At 42.4% G+C, this 18,004-nt stretch overlaps 1 protein-coding gene across 1 annotated transcript in view; it reads right to left on the reverse strand.

Annotated features, from left to right (window-relative positions):
• The window catches only part of tmtops2b (teleost multiple tissue opsin 2b), a 36,236-nt gene extending 18,556 nt beyond the window's left edge, over positions 1-17,680 (reverse strand). The window contains exon 1 of the mRNA XM_014164588.2: positions 16,607-17,680. Within this exon, the coding sequence (XP_014020063.2) occupies positions 16,607-16,973 (367 nt within the window). The 5' untranslated portion in view covers positions 16,974-17,680. The remainder of the gene's footprint in view (positions 1-16,606) is intronic.
• Positions 17,681-18,004: the final 324 nt, after the last annotated feature.

An 18,004-nucleotide genomic window follows, 5' to 3' on the forward strand; every position in this document is an offset into this window, starting at 1 on the left:
TCTCAGAATGACCTTCTTGATCCTAATCAGTCAGGTTTCAAGACTGGGCATTCAACTGAGACTGCTCTTCTCTGTGTCACGGAGGCTCTCCGCACTGCTAAAGCTAACTCTCTCTCCTCTGCTCTCATCCTTCTAGACCTATCTGCTGCCTTTGATACTGTGAACCATCAGATCCTCCTCTCCACCCTCTCCGAGCTGGGCATCTCCCGGCGCGGCCCACGCTTGGATTGCGTCCTACCTGACAGGTCGCTCCTACCAGGTGGCGTGGCGAGAATCTGTCTCCGCACCACGTGCTCTCACCACTGGTGTCCCCCAGGGCTCTGTTCTAGGCCCTCTCCTATTCTCGCTATACACCAAGTCACTTGGCTCTGTCATATCCTCACATGGTCTCTCATATCATTGCTATGCAGATGACACACAATTAATCTTCTCCTTTCCCCCTTCTGACAACCAGGTGGCGAATCGCATCTCTGCATGTCTGGCAGACATATCAGTGTGGATGACGGATCACCACCTCAAGCTGAACCTCGGGAAGACGGAGCTGCTCTTCCTCCCGGGGAAGGACTGCCCGTTCCATGATCTCGCCATCACGGTTGGCAGAGTGCTAAGAGCCTCGGCGTGACCCTGGACAACACCCTGTCGTTCTCCACTAACATCAAGGCGGTGACCCGATCCTGTAGGTTCATGCTCTACAACATTCGCAGAGTACGACCCTGCCTCACACAGGAAGCGGCGCAGGTCCTAATCCAGGCACTTGTCATCTCCCGTCTGGATTACTGCAACTCGTTGTTGGCTGGGCTCCCTGCCTGTGCCATTAAACCCCTACAACTCATCCAGAACGCCGCAGCCCGTCTGGTGTTCAACCTTCCCAAGTTCTCTCACGTCACCCCGCTCCTCCGCTCTCTCCACTGGCTTCCAGTCGAAGCTCGCATCCGCTACAAGACCATGGTGCTTGCCTATGGAGCTGTGAGGGGAACGGCACCTCCGTACCTTCAGGCTCTGATCAGGCCCTACACCCAAACAAGGGCACTGCGTTCATCCACCTCTGGCCTGCTCGCCTCCCTACCTCTGAGGAAGCACAGTTCCCGCTCAGCCCAGTCAAAACTGTTCGCTGCTCTGGCACCCCGATGGTGGAACAAGCTCCCTCACGACGCCAGGACAGCGGAGTCAATCACCACCTTCCGGAGTCACCTGAAACCCCACCTCTTTAAGGAATACCTGGGATAGGATAAAGTAATCCTTCTAACCCCCCCTTAAAGATTTAGATGCACTATTGTAAAGTGGTTGTTCCACTGGATATTATAAGGTGAATGCACCAATTTGTAAGTCGCTCTGGATAAGAGCGTCTGCTAAATGACTTAAATGTAAATGTTAAATGATAAACAAAACAAGAGAAGCGTACAGAACGTGAACAAAACAATACTACCTAGTGACTGATGGCTACTGAGGGCTAGCCACTTTGAACCGCTGAGACGCCTGGTAAAACAGAGACATGAAGAGACAGAGTGGTAGCAGGAGTAGTGGCTCTACATCCTGATGAGCAGATTTAGCCTCATGTATTCCAGGCAGTCTCTCCTCTTTATTACTCATTATATGCTAAACTCTTAAACCCTTTTGGGTTGCCACAGTGGCAGAACCTTTCCAGTTCAAAAAGGAACCCATCTGAAAAGGGTCTTCGAGGAACCCCTGCATAAAGGTTCATTTCGGAACCTTTTTGTGATTGGAGGGGTTCAATATATTGTCAAGATGGCAGCCTATCAGATTGGAGGTGTGGCTTATTAGAGGCGTGGCTTTCAGATAGTTATTTTTGGCCAACTGTTAGTGTAAATGTAACTCCTGTTCATCATGTTAAGTTTGTACACTTCACATATAACCTACACATAATAATAATAATATTGCTGATTACATATAGTAATAAAGTGGTAACTAAACCAACTTTGGGATTTACATAGGCTCGAGGAACTCATACAACTCAGTCAGCCTCATTGAAGTTACAAAGCTGTCAGTGTTCAACCTTAACATGTAATGACAATACAACAGAACAGATGAAAATGGCGCCAATTAGATAGGGCAGCTGTGCTTCTAGCTCCTAGGCAACTTTGCTGTATTTTGTTTTTTATGTGTTATTTCTTACATTATTAGCTCAGAATTTTTTTGGTGATATTACATACAGCCGGGAAGAACTTTTGAATATCAGAGTGGCGGTAACTCATCACCATTAGCAACATTACGACCAGGAATACGACTTTCCCGAGTCGGATCCTTTGTTCGTACCCCCCCAGGGCAATTGAACTGATTCCAGAGGCTGATTCAAAACACTGCCGCAGAGAAGATTTATTCGGAGTGGACTTCTAGTCCGACTCAGGAGGCGCACACACCACACACCGCTTCCGAGTATATTACTCGCTAATGTTCAGTCTCAGGTGGTGAAGGTAGGAAACAACACCTCGACTTCGCTGATACTCAACACTGGGGTCCCACAAGGGTAAGTACTCAGCCTTCTCCTGTACTCCCTGTTCACCCATGACTGCGTCTCCAGCTCAATCATCAAGTTTGCAGACGACACAACAGTAGTAGGCCTGATTACCAACAATGATGAGACAGCCTACAGGGAGGAGGTGAGGGCGCTGGGAGTGTGGTGCCAGGAAAATAACCTCTCACTCAACGTCAACAAAACAAAGGAGATGACCGCGCACTTCAGGAAACAGCAGAGGGAGCATCCCCCTATCCACATCGACGGGACCGCAGTGGAGAAGGTGGAAAGTTTCAAGTTCCTCGGCATATGGCCATCGAAATGCTAGCTATTAAAATCAGATCAAATAACAACATTCGAGGATTAGAAATCCAAGGCTTAAAAACAAGGTGTCCATGTATGCCGATGACTCAAGTTTTATACAGTTGAAGTCGGAATTTTACATACACCTTAGCCAAATACATTTAAACTCAGTTTTTCACAATTCCTGACATTTAATCCTAGTAAAAATTCTCTGTCTTAGGTCAATTAGGATCACCACTTTTTTTTAAGAATGTGAAATGTCAGGATAATAGTAGAGAGAATGATTTATTTCAGCTTTAATTTCTTTCATCACATTCCCAGTGGGTCAGAAGTTTACACACACTCAATTAGTATTTGGTAGCATTGCCTTTAAATTGTTTAACTTGGGTCAAACATTTCAGGTAGCCTTCCACCAGCTTCCCACAATAAGTTGGGTGAATTTTGGCCCATTACTTCTGACAGAGCTTATCCTGCTCCCGTTATCCCTGAATTCAGGATGTTCCATGATATCCATGTTCAGAAACAGGGCTGTTGGGGGTGGTGGAGTATCGGCTAAGGTTTCAAAACCTAAGAAGTGGTTATATATGATTATAAAATGAATGAATAAAAGTAAACGAATAAAGATAAAAGATATCCATACGATATGATGCAGGAAACCACAGAGAATGTGAGTCTCTATAAAAGATGATTCATTAGTCTGTGTGTAATACTGAGAAATACTACTACATAAAACGGCATAATATGGTGTCATACTGCAGGAAAGTACGTAATACTAATAAATACTTCACAAAACTGCATACAGCACTGCATATAAATACCGAGCACTCTGTCATACTGTGTAACACTGCACTACCTACGCAGCACTACATTGGCTTCAGACCAGCAGATCAGTCGTGGTACATATGAAACTACAGCTTCTCTCTCTAAATAGTAATGATGTGTGACACTGCGCTTCAAGTTTTATTGGCGTAAGTTTCAATTGTTTTCTGTTTATTTGTCCTTATCAATGATAATTTCTCCTGACTGCGTAACTGTTTTAAGGCGTGACGTAACTCACATGGCACAAGACAGAGTTCTTTGTTCTCTGTTTAGAAGCTTTCAGAGTTTTAGTGCAGCAAATCCTCCAGCACTGTCGGGTTTTGTTGGGTTACCAGTGGTCCAAAGTTTGCTTAATTAACTTTCTGGGCATGTAAACAGTGTGCAGGTGTTCTCCTGTCTTTTTGTATGCTTTGTAATTACCCTGCACCTGAAATGCGGTATATATACCCTGAAATAAACAACCAGGATGCATCTCAGCCACTCTTTGATGGGGAGGGCTCCCACGTCTCTTCTGCCTGACCCACGCTGATTACTCACAATGCACTTTGACGTAGAGCAGGCAATAATGTCATTTTTTCGGCAGTGCCGGGTCTCCTGCTGTGCGCATTTCATTGAATTCCGCCAAAATAGAATCCAAAAAAGCTGTATTTCCGCAACAGTTGGGTGAAGGAGGTTTAGTGTCAATATCTAAGGCCATGAAATGTCATTATAGAGACTTATCTATGCCCCTGCAGCTGAGATCCCTCCGTATTGCAATGATCTGGTCGTAGCAAACAGAGATTATCCCTGCAGTGTCTGGCTGTGTGTGCTTGTTGTGTGTGTCTGTGTGTGCGCGTGTGCTTGCAATCATACGTGTGTGTGTGTGTGTGTGTGTGTGTGTGTGTGTGTGTGTGTGTGTGTGTGTGTGTGTGTGTGTGTGTGTGACATGTAGAATGGACAGGGAATAAATTGTACAGCTGTAAAGAGCAGAGAGCGAGGGAGTGGAGAGTATGAAGTGAGACATTTTCTAATTGGTGGGGGGAAAAAGACAGTCGGAGACAGACAGTTCATGAGTTATAAATAGATAATCTCAGCAAAAAAAGAAACGTCCCTTTTTCAGGACCCTGTCTTTCAAAGATAATTTGTAAAAATCCAAATAACTTCACAGATCTTCATTGTAAAGGGTTTAAACACTGTTTCCCATGCTTGTTCAATGAACCATAAACAATTAATGAACATGCACCTGTGGAACAGTCGTTAAGTCACTAACAGCTTACAGACGGTAGGCAATTAGGGTCACAGTTATGAAAACTTAGGACACTAAAGAGGCCTTTCTACTGACTCTGAAAAACACCAAAAGAAAGATGCCCAGGGTCCCTGAACATCTGTATGAACGTGCCATAGGCATGCTGCAAGGAGGCATGAGGACTGCAGATGTGGCCTGGGCAATAAATTGCAATGTCCATACTGTGAGACGCCTAAGACAGCTCTACAGGGAGACAGGACGGACAACTGATCATCCTCGCAGTGGCAGACCACGTGTAACAGCACCTGCACAGGATCGGTACATCTGAACATCACACCTGCGGGACAGGTACAGGATGGCAACAACAGCTGCCCGAGTTACACCAGGAACACAATCCCTCCATCAGTGCTTAGACTGCCCGCAATAGGCTGAGAGAGGCTGGACTGGGGGCTTGTAGGCCTGTTGTAAGTCAGGTCCTCACCAGACATCACCGGCAACAATGTCGCCTATGGGCACAAACCCACCGTCGCTGGACCAGACAGGACTGTTAAAAGTGCTCTTCACTGACGAGTCACGGTTTTGTCTCACCAGGGGTGATGGTCAGATTCGCGTTTATCGTCGAAGGAATGAGCGTTACACCGAGACCTGTACTCTGGAGCGGGATCGCTTTCAAGGTGGAGGGTCCGTCATGGTCTGGGTCGGTGTGTCACAGCATCATCGGACTGAGCTTGCTGTCATTGCAGGCAATCTCAACACTGTGCGTTACAAGGAAGACATCCTCCTCCCTCATGTGGTACCCTTCCTGCAGGCTCACCCTGACATGACCCTCCAGCATGACAATGCCATCAGCCATACTGCTCGTTCTGTGCGTGATTTCCTGCAAGACAGGAATGTCAGTGTTCTGCCATGGCCAGCGAAGAGCCAGGTGCCTTGGTGGAAGAGTGGGGTAACATCTCACAGAAAGAACTGGCAAATCTGGTGCAGTCAATGAGGAGGAGATGCACTGCAGTACTTAATGCAGCTGGTGGCCACACCAGATACTGACTGTTACTTTTGATTTTGACCCCACCTTTGTTCAGGGACACATTATTCCATTTCTATTAGTAACATGTCTGTGGAACTTGTTCAGTTTATGTCTCAGTTGTTGAATCTTGTTATGTTCATACAAATATTTACACATGTTAAGTTTGCTTCAAATAAACGCTGTTGACAGTGAGAGGCCATTTTTTTTTTTGGCTGGGTTTATGAGTTTGGCCAACTTTAGACATGAATGCCATATTGCTGCTTCTGAAAAGGTAATACAGTTCAGAAGCTTTCCTAATGAGCATTTGGATTCTTGCTTGGTTTAAGATTTTTTTAAATATTGTCCAGAGCCGCTATCAAGGCTTACGTAAAATTGTGTCTAATCATTAAGTAATAACAAACATTAAGGCTTTTTGGTAAAATACTTAAAGGCCTAGTGCAGTCAAAAATGTGATTTCTCTGTGTTTTATACATATATATTTCCACACTATGAGTTGGGAGTAATACTTTGAAATTGTGAAAATTATGATAACGCCTTTTAGTGTAAGAGGTGTTTAAAAAGACCACCTGAAATATCAGTCTGTTTTGCTGGGATGGGTTTTTGGCCTGCCTTGTGAGTTAATAGAGCAGTAAGATGGAGAGTTACAAACCTCTCTGCCAATAACAGCTAGTTTTCAGTCTTCCCCTCCCCCCTCAGACCACTTCCAGACGGTCCTAGCTACATTTACATTTTCATTGAAAACAATCATAGTAAGGTACTTAATTTGTACCCAGGAATGTTATGATATTGAGATAAAAAGGCCACTCTGGCTCATCCATTGGCAGTGTGTGTGTGTGTGTGTGTGTGTGTGTGTGTGTGTGTGTGTGTGTGTGTGTGTGTGTGTGTGTGTGTGTGTGTGTGTGTGTGTGTGTGTGTGTGTGTGTCTCTCTCTCTCTCTCTCTCTCTCTCCTCTGTGTGTGCGTGTGCGCATGTTTGTAAGCGGACGCACACAAAATCCTCATCATGATTCTGACCCTGACTCTGAGCCCTGACACTAACCATGACAGATGCTAGAGGGGACAGCAGTGTCTGCAATATTCAAGTCCATACAGAGAAGAAGAGAAAAAAGAAAGAGAAATGAGAGAGGGAGAGAAGAGAGAGGGAGAGAAGAGAGAGGGGGAGAAAAGAGAAGGGGAGAGAGAAGAGAGGGGGAGAGAAGAGAGAGGGAGAAAAAAGAGGGAGAAAAAAGAGAGGGAGAGAGAAGAGAAGAGAGGGAGAAAAAAATGAAGGGGAGAGAAGAGAGGGGGAGAAAAACGAGAGGGAGAGAGAAGAGAGGGAGAAAAAAGAGAGGGGGAGAGATGAAAGGTAGAGAACAGAGGACAGTGTGTACGGCTCTGTACATCACTGGGGGCAGGCTTCCTGCCATCCAGGACCTCTACACCAGGCGGTGTCCAAGGAAGGCCCTAAAAATTGTCAAAGATTCCAGCCACCCTAGTCATAGACTGTTCTCTCTGCTACCGCACAGCAAGCGGTACCAGGGTGCCAAATCTAGGTCCAAGAGGCTTCTAAACAGCTTCTACCCCCAAGCCATAAGACTCCTGAACATCTAATTAAATGGCTACCCAGACAATTCTTCTTATTCTTACTCATCTTTTTTTAACTGCATTGTTGGTTAGGGGCTCATAAGTAAGCACTGTTTCACTGTTGTATTCAGCGCATGTGACTAATAACGTTTGATTTGATTTGAATTTAACTATAGATCATGTTCCGTGGCATGCTAGGAGTTTGAGCCACTACTTTAACCAGTTCCCCCTGTGAGAACCCGTCAAACACAGACAGACATGTTACAGTAGTGAGAGTAGACAAGTCGAAAAAGCAGCCAGACCCAAAGATATGTTCACTGTGTTTAGAGAACGTCCAATCAGTCACAGTGGAAGTGAGAATAATGAGAAAGATGGATATAACAGAGAATATTCCTTATATAATGGTATTCTGGCAGAATGAGATATTCCCTGCTTGTTTGAGTTAGATAACGTGTATGTGTGTGTATGTGTAGTAGATATGCAAATCAATTTCATTGCAGCACAGATCATTTGCTGCTACACTGCCTTGAACAATTTTTCAATCTCACTTATGTACTTCTCTCTCCAATTTTGTGTTAAGGAATATCTGACACATATTTTTTGAACATTATCGCAGAAGGAAGTCAAGTCCACCGAAACATGAAAATATGAATCTGAGGCAGCAGGTATACACACTGGCATGTGGAGAGCAGAGCAAGAAGAAAGTACATTTGAATAATTATGTAAACAACTGCCTCCTAGAGAACTACATTCAACATGAGGAATTCAATGTATTTGCCCTACAGGAATGCCTTTCTACTTTAATTAGAATTTACTCTTCCATATAGTACCTCTCCCACTCCAATACTGTGCATTGAAATTGCTATTTTCTATGCTATGCTCCCAAACAAAAAAATTCTCATTCAGACTTGTTCACTTCACTTGCCATTTGTCACCTCCTACCAATGATATTTTATTCAATGGCTGACTGGATCATAGTACAAGTATTCACGTGTTTCGTACCTCCAAGTTGTCACGGTTGGAGGGAAGGGAGCAAGGGCAGGACTGAAAGGAGCAAGGGTAGGAAAACAGAGAACAAGGGCAAAAATGAAGGGAGCAAGGGCAGGAATGAAGGAAGCAAAAGCAAGAATGAAGGAATCAAGTGTAGGAAAAAAGAGAGCAAGGGAAGGAATGAAGGGAGTAAGGGAAGGAGTAAAGGAAGCAAGGATGGAATTAAGGGGAGAAAGGGCAACAATGAAGGGAGCAAGGGAAAGAATGAAGAGAGCAAGGGAAGGACTGAAAGGCGCAAGGGAAGGTATGAAGGGAGCAAGGGCAGGAGAGAATTGGGAGTCCTCTATTTGGAACCCAACCTAGCCCTTTGCCAGCAGAGAAAGAGACTGCAGTCTGATTGTTAGCTAATCAATATTCATAAAGCACTGCCCACAGGAGGCTCCTCATAATCTACAATTCTTTCCACATTAGCATGCACACACAGCAAATTCTCCAGTCTTAAATCAACACTGAAAGTGTTAAATTTAACACTGGTCCAGTGTCTATACGGTTCCATACTTTTCAGTGTTAAATTAACACACTGCTTAGTGTAAAGCCTTTAGTGCTGAGCGATTTGTGCTTTTTGAGGTGGGTTCAGTTTCGGTTCGATTATTTTTTTTAAATCACGGTTTTTCAATTTCGGTTTCGATCATTTTTTTAGACATGAAATGCTTCTTTTTTTTCATGGAAATTCCAAAGGCCAAAATAACGAGAATTCAATTGCCAAAACATTCAAAATATTCCATAGTCTCTGTCAGGTCCATATGGGTTACACATCACTAGAAAAATAGGAAATTACTATGAAATAATCCAACATTTCAGTTGTGTATATTACTTACTTTTTTTGATGACGTATTATTTTTAATTCCTAATTTCTTTTTTAAGTCATCATCTCATCTCTGCTCAGGCAGTAGCAGTCTGTGTAACGCCCTGGCCATAGAGAGGTTTTTTTTTGTTCTTTATTTTGGTTAGGCCAGGGTGTTACATTGGGTGGGCGTTCTATGTTCCTTTTTCTATGTTTTGGTATTTCTTTGTTTTGGGCCGTGTGTGGCTCCCAATCAGGCACAGCTGAAGCTCGTTGCTGCTGATTGGGAGTCACACATAAGGAGCATGTTTTTCCTTTGGGTTTTGTGGGTAATTGTTTCTGTTTAGAGTATTTTCCTAACAGGACTGTTTGCTGTCGTTTTTGTTCATTTTGTAGTGTTCTCTTGCTTTTTTGAATTACAATTCTAATGATGAACACATCCTCTGCTGCACCTTGGTTCCCTCTTACAGACAGCCGTTACAGACTGCCAGCCAGACCTAACGTAATCTATGTGTTCCCTATACTGTACTGTCTTTAGTCAACCTATTTAGCTAGTTTGCCTAAGTAGCCTATGCTGCAGAGCTGTTTGACAAAATAATTTTAGCAGTTCTTCAAAGTAGATGAGGTATACTTTTATGAACTGTCTCTGTCCCTCTTGTTGTTGTGTTGTGTAGATTCCTCTCTCATGCGGTATGTGTGTATCTAACCTAACATAGCAGACGTAAAAGTGTATCTGTCCAGAGATCTGTATATAATAATATGACATTGATTTTGTCTAACAAACCTGGGTTAATGGAAACCTGCCTACTGATTGTCCATTAAATAGGCAGATGTCACGCATGTGTGTAGAAACTGACCAAGGCGCAGCGTGAGTATCGTTCCATATCTTTATTATATTGTGAAACTTAGCCAAACAAACTATAAACAAAACACAAACCGTGACGACAGAGGTGCAACATGCACTAACTCAAAAATAATCTCCCACAAACACAGGTGGGAAAAACAACTACGTAAATATGATCCCCAATTAGAGACAACGATGACCAGCTGCCTCTAATTGAGAATCATAAAAAAACATAGAAAAAAGAAACTAGAGCACAACATAGAAAAAATAAACTAGATAAACCCCCCAGTCACGCCCTGACCTACTCTACCATAGAAAATTAGAGCACTCTATGGTCAGGACGTGACAGCAGAGCTGATATATGTATACATCTGTTAAAAAAATTAATGTAACTTTTTTTTTAATGGACATTCCCTTCAATATATTACAGGGAAGGTCCGTAAAAATAATGGAGAAAAAATTTTTTTAACAGATATATATGACCGACTGGCTCAAATCGGTCTTATGTAGCAAAATTTGAAATTGTGTTTAATACATTGGATAAAAGCAGAGACTCAGAGCTACAAAGTGGTATATCATACACTACAGTTGAGGAACAATGGGAAAGTAATTCTGCTTTGAAAGTTGATAAACTTGTAAACTCACTTTTGAGAAAATGGCCATTGAATGTTTTGGTACCTACTGGGGAGCTCTCCTTTGTCTTCACCCATTCAGCATTGTTCACACCCTCTTAAGCCAGGCCCACCCATGTCTTTAAGGATTCACATGGGAGGTCGTGTGCTACACAGTGAGTAAGTGTAGCAAAGATTAAGACTAAAAGTGGTAAAAGTAGTAGCCTACAATAAGGAAAAATTCCAGGTAAACAGAAAGTGTCCAGATAAAAATATTTTATAAATATTAGATGATGCTTACCCAGACACACTAATTAGATGGATCATGTGAAAGAAATGCTATTACCCCCAGCCACATCTTGCCAAGTGGATGGGTCTCTACAGAAGGTGTAAACAGTACAGCCAAATGGTTACTTGCATAGTAGCAATATCAGAAATAGATAGCGTCAATATAAATAAGATATTATACAGTATGTACAAGAACAATATTAACTAGATGGTAACTTTACAAGTAAAGTTGGTGGGGCTAGCTAAAGCTCTTTAAATGTTTGTGGTAATGAAATAAGGGTAAAAATGTCATTTTTAATTCTCATCGAAAGTCAGTAGATTTGGTCAGAAGTTGTAGTAGTAGTGGTCAGTAGTTATGTGGTTCAGTAGTTGTAGTCAAAAGTTGTTTGGATATGGTTAGTAGTTAAATGTGTGATCAGAAGTTGTGTGGTCAGAAGTTGTGTTGTTGTGGTATGTAATTGTGTGGTTGAGGTCAGGAGCTGTGTGGTTGTGGACACTAGATGTGGTCAGAATTTGTTTGATTGCAGTCAGAAGTTGTGGTTGATGTATGTCATTGTGTGGTTGTGGACACTAGATATGGTCAGAAGTTATGTGGTTGAGGTATGTCACTGTGTGGTTGTGGACACTAGATGTGGTCAGAATTTGTTTGATTGCGGTCAGAAGTTATGTGGTTGAGGTATGTCACTGTGTGGTTGTGGACACTAGATATGGTCAGAAGTTATGTGGTTGAGGTATGTCACTGTGTGGTTGTGGACACTAGATATGGTCAGAAGTTATGTGGTTGAGGTATGTCACTGTGTGGTTGTGGACACTAGATATGGTCAGAAGTTGTGCGGTTGCGGTCAGAAGTTATGCAGTTGAGGTACACTACCGTTCAAAAGTTTGAAATGACCTTGTTTTTGAAAGAAATACACATTTTTTTGTCCATTAACCTGTTAGGGCTAGGGGGCAGTATTGACACGACCGGATAAAAAAACGTACCCGATTTAAATCTGGTTACTACTCCTGCCCAGTAACTAGAACATGCATATAATTATTGGCTTTGGATAGAAAACACCCTAAAGTTTCTAAAACTGTTTGAATGGTGTCTGTGAGTATAACAGAACTCATATGGCAGGCCAAAACCTGAGAAGATTCCATGCAGGAAGTGGCCTGTCTGACAAGTTGTGTTTCATCTTGGCTCTTTTTATTGAAGACTGAGGATCTTTGCTATAACGTGACACTTCCTACGGCTCCCATAGGCTCTCAGAGCCCGGGAAAAAGCTGAACGATATCGAGGCAGCCTCTGGCTGAAACACATTATCGCTTTTGGCAAGTGGCCGATCAGAGTACTATGGGCTTAGGCGCGTGTCCGAGTCGACCCCATGCTTTATTTTCTTTCGTCTGTTTACCTAAACGCAGATTCCCGGTCGGAATATTATCGCTTTTTTATGAGAAAAATGGCATAAAAATTGATTTTAAACAGCGGTTGACATGCTTCGAATTATGGTAATGGAATATTTAGAAAGTTTTTGTCACAAATTGCGCCATGCTCGTCACCCTTATTTACCCTTTCGGATAGTGTCTTGAACGCACGAACAAAACGCCGCTATTTGGATTATTTGGAACCAAACCAACATTTGTTATTGAAGTAGAAGTCCTGGGAGTGCATTCTGACGAAGACAGCAAAGGTAATAACATTTTTCTTATAGTAAATCTGACTTTGGTGAGTGCTAAACTTGCTGGGTGTCTAAATAGCTAGCCCTGTGATGCCGGGCTATCTACTGAGAATATTGCAAAATGTGCTTTCACCGAAAAGCTATTTTAAAATCGGACATATCGAGTGCATAGAGGAGTTCTGTATCTATAATTCTTAAAATAATTGTTATGCTTTTTGTGAACGTTTATCGTGAGTAATTTAGTAAATTCACCGGCAGTGTTCGGTGGGAATGCTAGTCACATGCTAGTCACATGCTAATGTAAAAAGCTGGTTTTTGATATAAATATGAAATTGATTGAACAAAACATGCATGTATTGTATAACATAATGTCCTAGGGTTGTCATCTGATGAAGATCATCAAAGGTTAGTGCTACATTTAGCTGTGGTTTGGGTTTATGTGACATTATATGCTAGCTTGAAAAATGGGTGTCTGATTATTTCTGGCTGGGTACTCTGCTGACATAATCTAATGTTTTGCTTTCGTTGTAAAACCTTTTTGAAATCGGACAGTGTGGTTAGATTAACGAGAGTCTTGTCTTTAAAATGGTGTAAAATAGTCATATGTTTGAGAAATTGAAGTAATAGCATTTCTAAGGTATTTGAATAACACGCCACAGGATTCCACTGGCTGTTACGTAGGTGGGACGATTTGGTGCCACCTACCCTAGAGAGGTTAAAATAACATCAAATTGATCAGAAATTCAGTGTAGACATAGTTAATGTTGTAAATGACTTGTAGCTGGAAACGGCAGATTTTTTTATGGAATATCTACATAGGCGTACAGAGGCCCATTATCAGCAACCATCCTGTGTTCCAATGGCACGTTGTGTTAGCTAATCCAAGTTTATCCTTTTAGAAGGCTAATTGATAATTAGAAAACCCTTTTGCAATTATGTTAGAACAGCTGAAAACTGTTGTGCTATTTAAAGAAGCAATAAAACTGGCCTTCTTTAGACTAGTTGAGTATCTGGAGCATCAGCATTTGTGTGTTCGATTACAGGTTCAAAATGGCCAGAAACAAATAATATTCTTCTGAAACTCGTCAGTCTATTCTTGTTCTGAGAAATGAAGGCTATTCCATGCGAGAAATTGCCAAGAAACTGAAGATCTCGTACAACGCTGTGTACTACTCCCTTCACAGAACAGTGCAAACTGGCTTAACCAGAAAAGAAAGAGGAGTGGGAGGCCCCGGTGCACAACTGAGAAAGAGGACAAGTACATTAGAGTGTCTAGTTTGAGAAACTAGACACCCCCCCTTAAAAGATTTAGATGCACTATTGTAAAGTGGTTGTTCCACTGGATATTATAAGGTGAATGCACCAATTTGTAAGTCGCTCTGGATAAGAGCGTCTGCTAAATGACTTAAATGTAAATGTAAAATGTAGAAACAGACGCCTCACAAGTCCTCAACTAGCAGCTTCATTAAATAGTACCCGCAAAACACCAGTCTCAACGTCAACAGTGAAGAGGTGACTCCGGGATGCTGGCCTTCGAGGCAGAGTTCCTCTGTCCAGTGTCTGTGTTCTTTTGCCCATCTTAATCTTTTCTTTTTATTGGCCAGTCTGAGACATGTTTTTTTTCTTTGCAACTCTGCCCCACCAATAATAAGAAGAAGTATGTTGAATATCTAAGCTGTTAGTTATATGCATACAATCAGCGGTAAAGTGGCTGAGCATCTGGATAAAAAAAATAATAGGACCAGCAACGTATGTGTGTTAGGAGATGTGTGTCAGGAGAGAGCCATTTGAATAGAAGCACTGCAGATAGTGCTGATGACTGGTCTGTCCGAACAACGCATGAACAAGGGAATCTATATTCAGAGAGCCTGTTTCTGTCCTACCCTTGACTTTGGTGCAGGGCATGTGATGTCCATAACCTCTTCGTCGCAAAACTCCCTGATCTTCTCAAATAATATGTTTATACAGATATCAGCTCCGTAAAATAATGGATATTGAACCAATACACTTTTGCCAGTATGTTTCCCTTTTACAGTGCATGTGTGTACGCACAGGTGTGTTTATGTGTGTTTTAGTTGCTGCCAGAAACCGACTAGGTCTCACGTCAGAATTAGACATTCATCCACGTTGTCACGCCCTGGCCATAGAGAGGGTTTTGTTCTCTATTTTGGTTAGGCCAGGGTGTGACTAGGGTGGGCATTCAATGTGCCCTTTTCTATGTTTTGTGTATTTCTTTGTTTTGGCCGGGTATGGTTCTCAATCAGGGACAGCTGTCTATCGTTGTCTCTGATTGGGAACCATACTTAGGTAGCCTTTTCCCACAGGGTTTTTGTGGGTAGTTAATTTCTGTTTAGTGTTTGCACCTTATGGAACTGTTTCAGTATTCTCTTTGTTATTTTTGTTTTAGTGTTCAGTTATTAAAATAATCATGAACACTTACCACGCTGCGTTTTGGTCTGATGATTCATCTTCTTCAGACAATGAATGTTGTTACACACGTTTCTCAAATGTCAAAATCTCAAAGTTGTTGCAAACGTCAAATTTCAAAGTGTTTATGGTTAAGTTTATGTATTAACTCCACATTTTTTACTACCAATTTGCATGTTCAAATCCAGCGAAAAAAAGTTGTTTTGAGATGTTTGTTTTAAGCCTATCCCAAACCTTAACCATTCAGACTTAATACCTAAATGTAAACACTTTGATATTTGAGAAACATGGATGAACATCTAATTCTGACATGAGACTGTGAGTTGGTTTCTAGCAGCAGCTTGCACACACACACACACACACACACACACACACACACACACACATACACACAACTTTCTATCACTGGATTTGAACATGCAACCTTCAGCACCAGAGGCAAATGCTGTTGCCCCTAATGGCCGGTTTCCACGTCACCTCCCGACGTCCTCAGACATGGATTGACATCGAATACTGACTTGTATCATACATGGGTGACCTGGCTGCCAGAAACAGCATGAGCCATCAGTCACAATGTCTGGGCCAATCATATCTCAGAAATCACCCTTACACTGGCCTAGACACACAACACAATATCCTCTCAACCATCCTTGACCACTAACAACCCCTCTTTAGAGTTACTCTACAATAACTCTAAAGTGCTTAGTCCACAATGAACTTTTGTCTTGTGATCGCTGGGAGAATAGGCCTACTGAGGACAGTAACCTTGGCTCTGCTGAATGAGAATAATAAAAACATATATATTAAAATGTTTGTTAATATGTATATATAAATCCAATCAATTAGGCCTATTCTTCTTCTTCTTCTTATTATTATTATTATGCCTTAGTGTAAAGCCTTTGCCTTCTATGTTCGTATTACACATGGTATACAGTATACAGTGCGTTATGCCATTGTATGCTATGGCTTTGTGTTCACTACACAGTACTGCTCTGCGTTAGTGCGTTTCAAACCACTACACCCACGTCTCACCGTCAGAAACAACTTGTATCTTAGTGGGTACCATTACTATTACACACATTACGCATACTGACATCGATACAGAGCCAAACTCCCGAAATAAAACTCGAAATGCTCCGTTGACACATTGTGACAAGTTGGGGACAAATTTAGGAAACAACATTTTGGTTAGCTATTAATTTAGGTGAAAATAATTTATTTTAAGACATTTAGAATAATTTTCTTAAAACTTAATTCGAGTATGAGCAGCCTCTACCCAGTGATGTAGTTGCCGGAGCTATTCAAATTCTTACAGCGCGGTCAGTCAAATAAACTATGAATATGGTAGGCTACACCATCCATGAAAGTTGTTTTACGACTATCAAATTACACTTGAACGATTTAACGAAGAAACAAGTTTAAAGTTCCATTCATTGGCTAAATATACAATATACAGCAGCCCTACCTTATCACTCACAGCGCATGCAATGAGCCTTTCTTTATAGGCTATAGGTTAGAGAGGCATCCGACCGACTCACCGAAGCAGGAGTTGATGAAACCGTACCACAAGCAGCCGTGGCGGCCCAGGAGCCACTTTCCCTTGATACTGGAGGTAAAACTCAGCGTGGTCCCGAACATGCACACCAGCATGTCGCTCACGCTGATGTTGAGCAGGAGCATGTTGACCGGGGTACGCAGCTTCTTGAACTTGCAGAAGAGGAGCAGTACGACGAAGTTGTTGAGGAAGCCGAAGGTCATGATCAAGCCCAGAAACACGGAGAGCACGATGAAGCCAGTCCTGGAGAGGGTCTCTTTTGGAGTGTCGCTCCATTCCCGGTCCAGTAAGCTGAACGGGTCGTCGCTCACGTTGTAGCTATAGTTGAGGTCAGCCAGATCATAAATCATCCTGGTTGCTGTTCACGAAGGCTAGTTTCATATTACTCTGGCTGGGGGAAGTTTGGCTAAATTGCGGCAGGCAGTGCGCACGGAGCTCACACCATCATAAATTACCTGGCCATGTCCCTCCCTATCTCGCCACCGGCGTCAGCGCTCCACAGGAATGTCCAGGCCTCCATTAAGGCCTACAAGTACAGCTGGTTGCTTAATCTACGCCGTTAATCACCTTGCAATATCACTCTTATTTTCCATTTGTTGAATATTCTTTTATGGCAAAAAAATGTTTCCAGTATTACTGTAGTTTGACCAGCTTTTAGAATCAGTTGCGTTAAAAGGTGTACACCTATTTTATATAACGTTGTTACAAGTGCAAGCTCACAAAATACGTGATGATATTCTGTCCCACACGTCTAGTGAAGGTTGGAGGATATGATATCTCAACTGCGTGGCAATGTCTCAAGGCAATCCCAGCGTGTGCAGCGAGGCTGGTCCAGGGTGTCCATCGCGGTTACGCGCAGTCTTTGGAGTTCATTCACAAGTTTCGAATGGTGCTTAACGTGTCTTGCACACTTTACCCACTTGCTAGGAAATTTTAAAAATACATTATTATTGATTATTGCTCATCATAATATTGCTGACCCACATACACTAAGGGTGCAAATGTGCCTGTCTTTGTGATCTAAATCCCTGCCTCAGTTATTGTGTACGGTGCTCCTTTGCTACTGTCGAATTTAATGATCAGTCACTGCGCGCGAGCCTGAGAGTCCTCTGTTCCTTGGGCTGACACCGTGCAGCTTATTATAGCCAGATCTTACCGAGAGAGAGCGAGAGAGAGAGAGAGAGAGCGAGAGAGAGAGCGAGAGAGAGCGCGCGAGCTTCTGGAAATACGCTTTTTTTTATAACAGCAGAATTATATCTAAAAACGGGCAACTTCATTCAAAATAAATAGTAATGGAGGTGCTGTGAGCTATTGTCTGAGGCTCTTTTCAAATACAAAAATATTTCACATTCTTACATTTTGTCTGGTTCTCTTGCATAAA

Source organism: Salmo salar, chromosome ssa21, assembly GCF_905237065.1.
Source record: "Salmo salar chromosome ssa21, Ssal_v3.1, whole genome shotgun sequence".
NCBI lineage: Eukaryota > Metazoa > Chordata > Actinopteri > Salmoniformes > Salmonidae > Salmo > Salmo salar.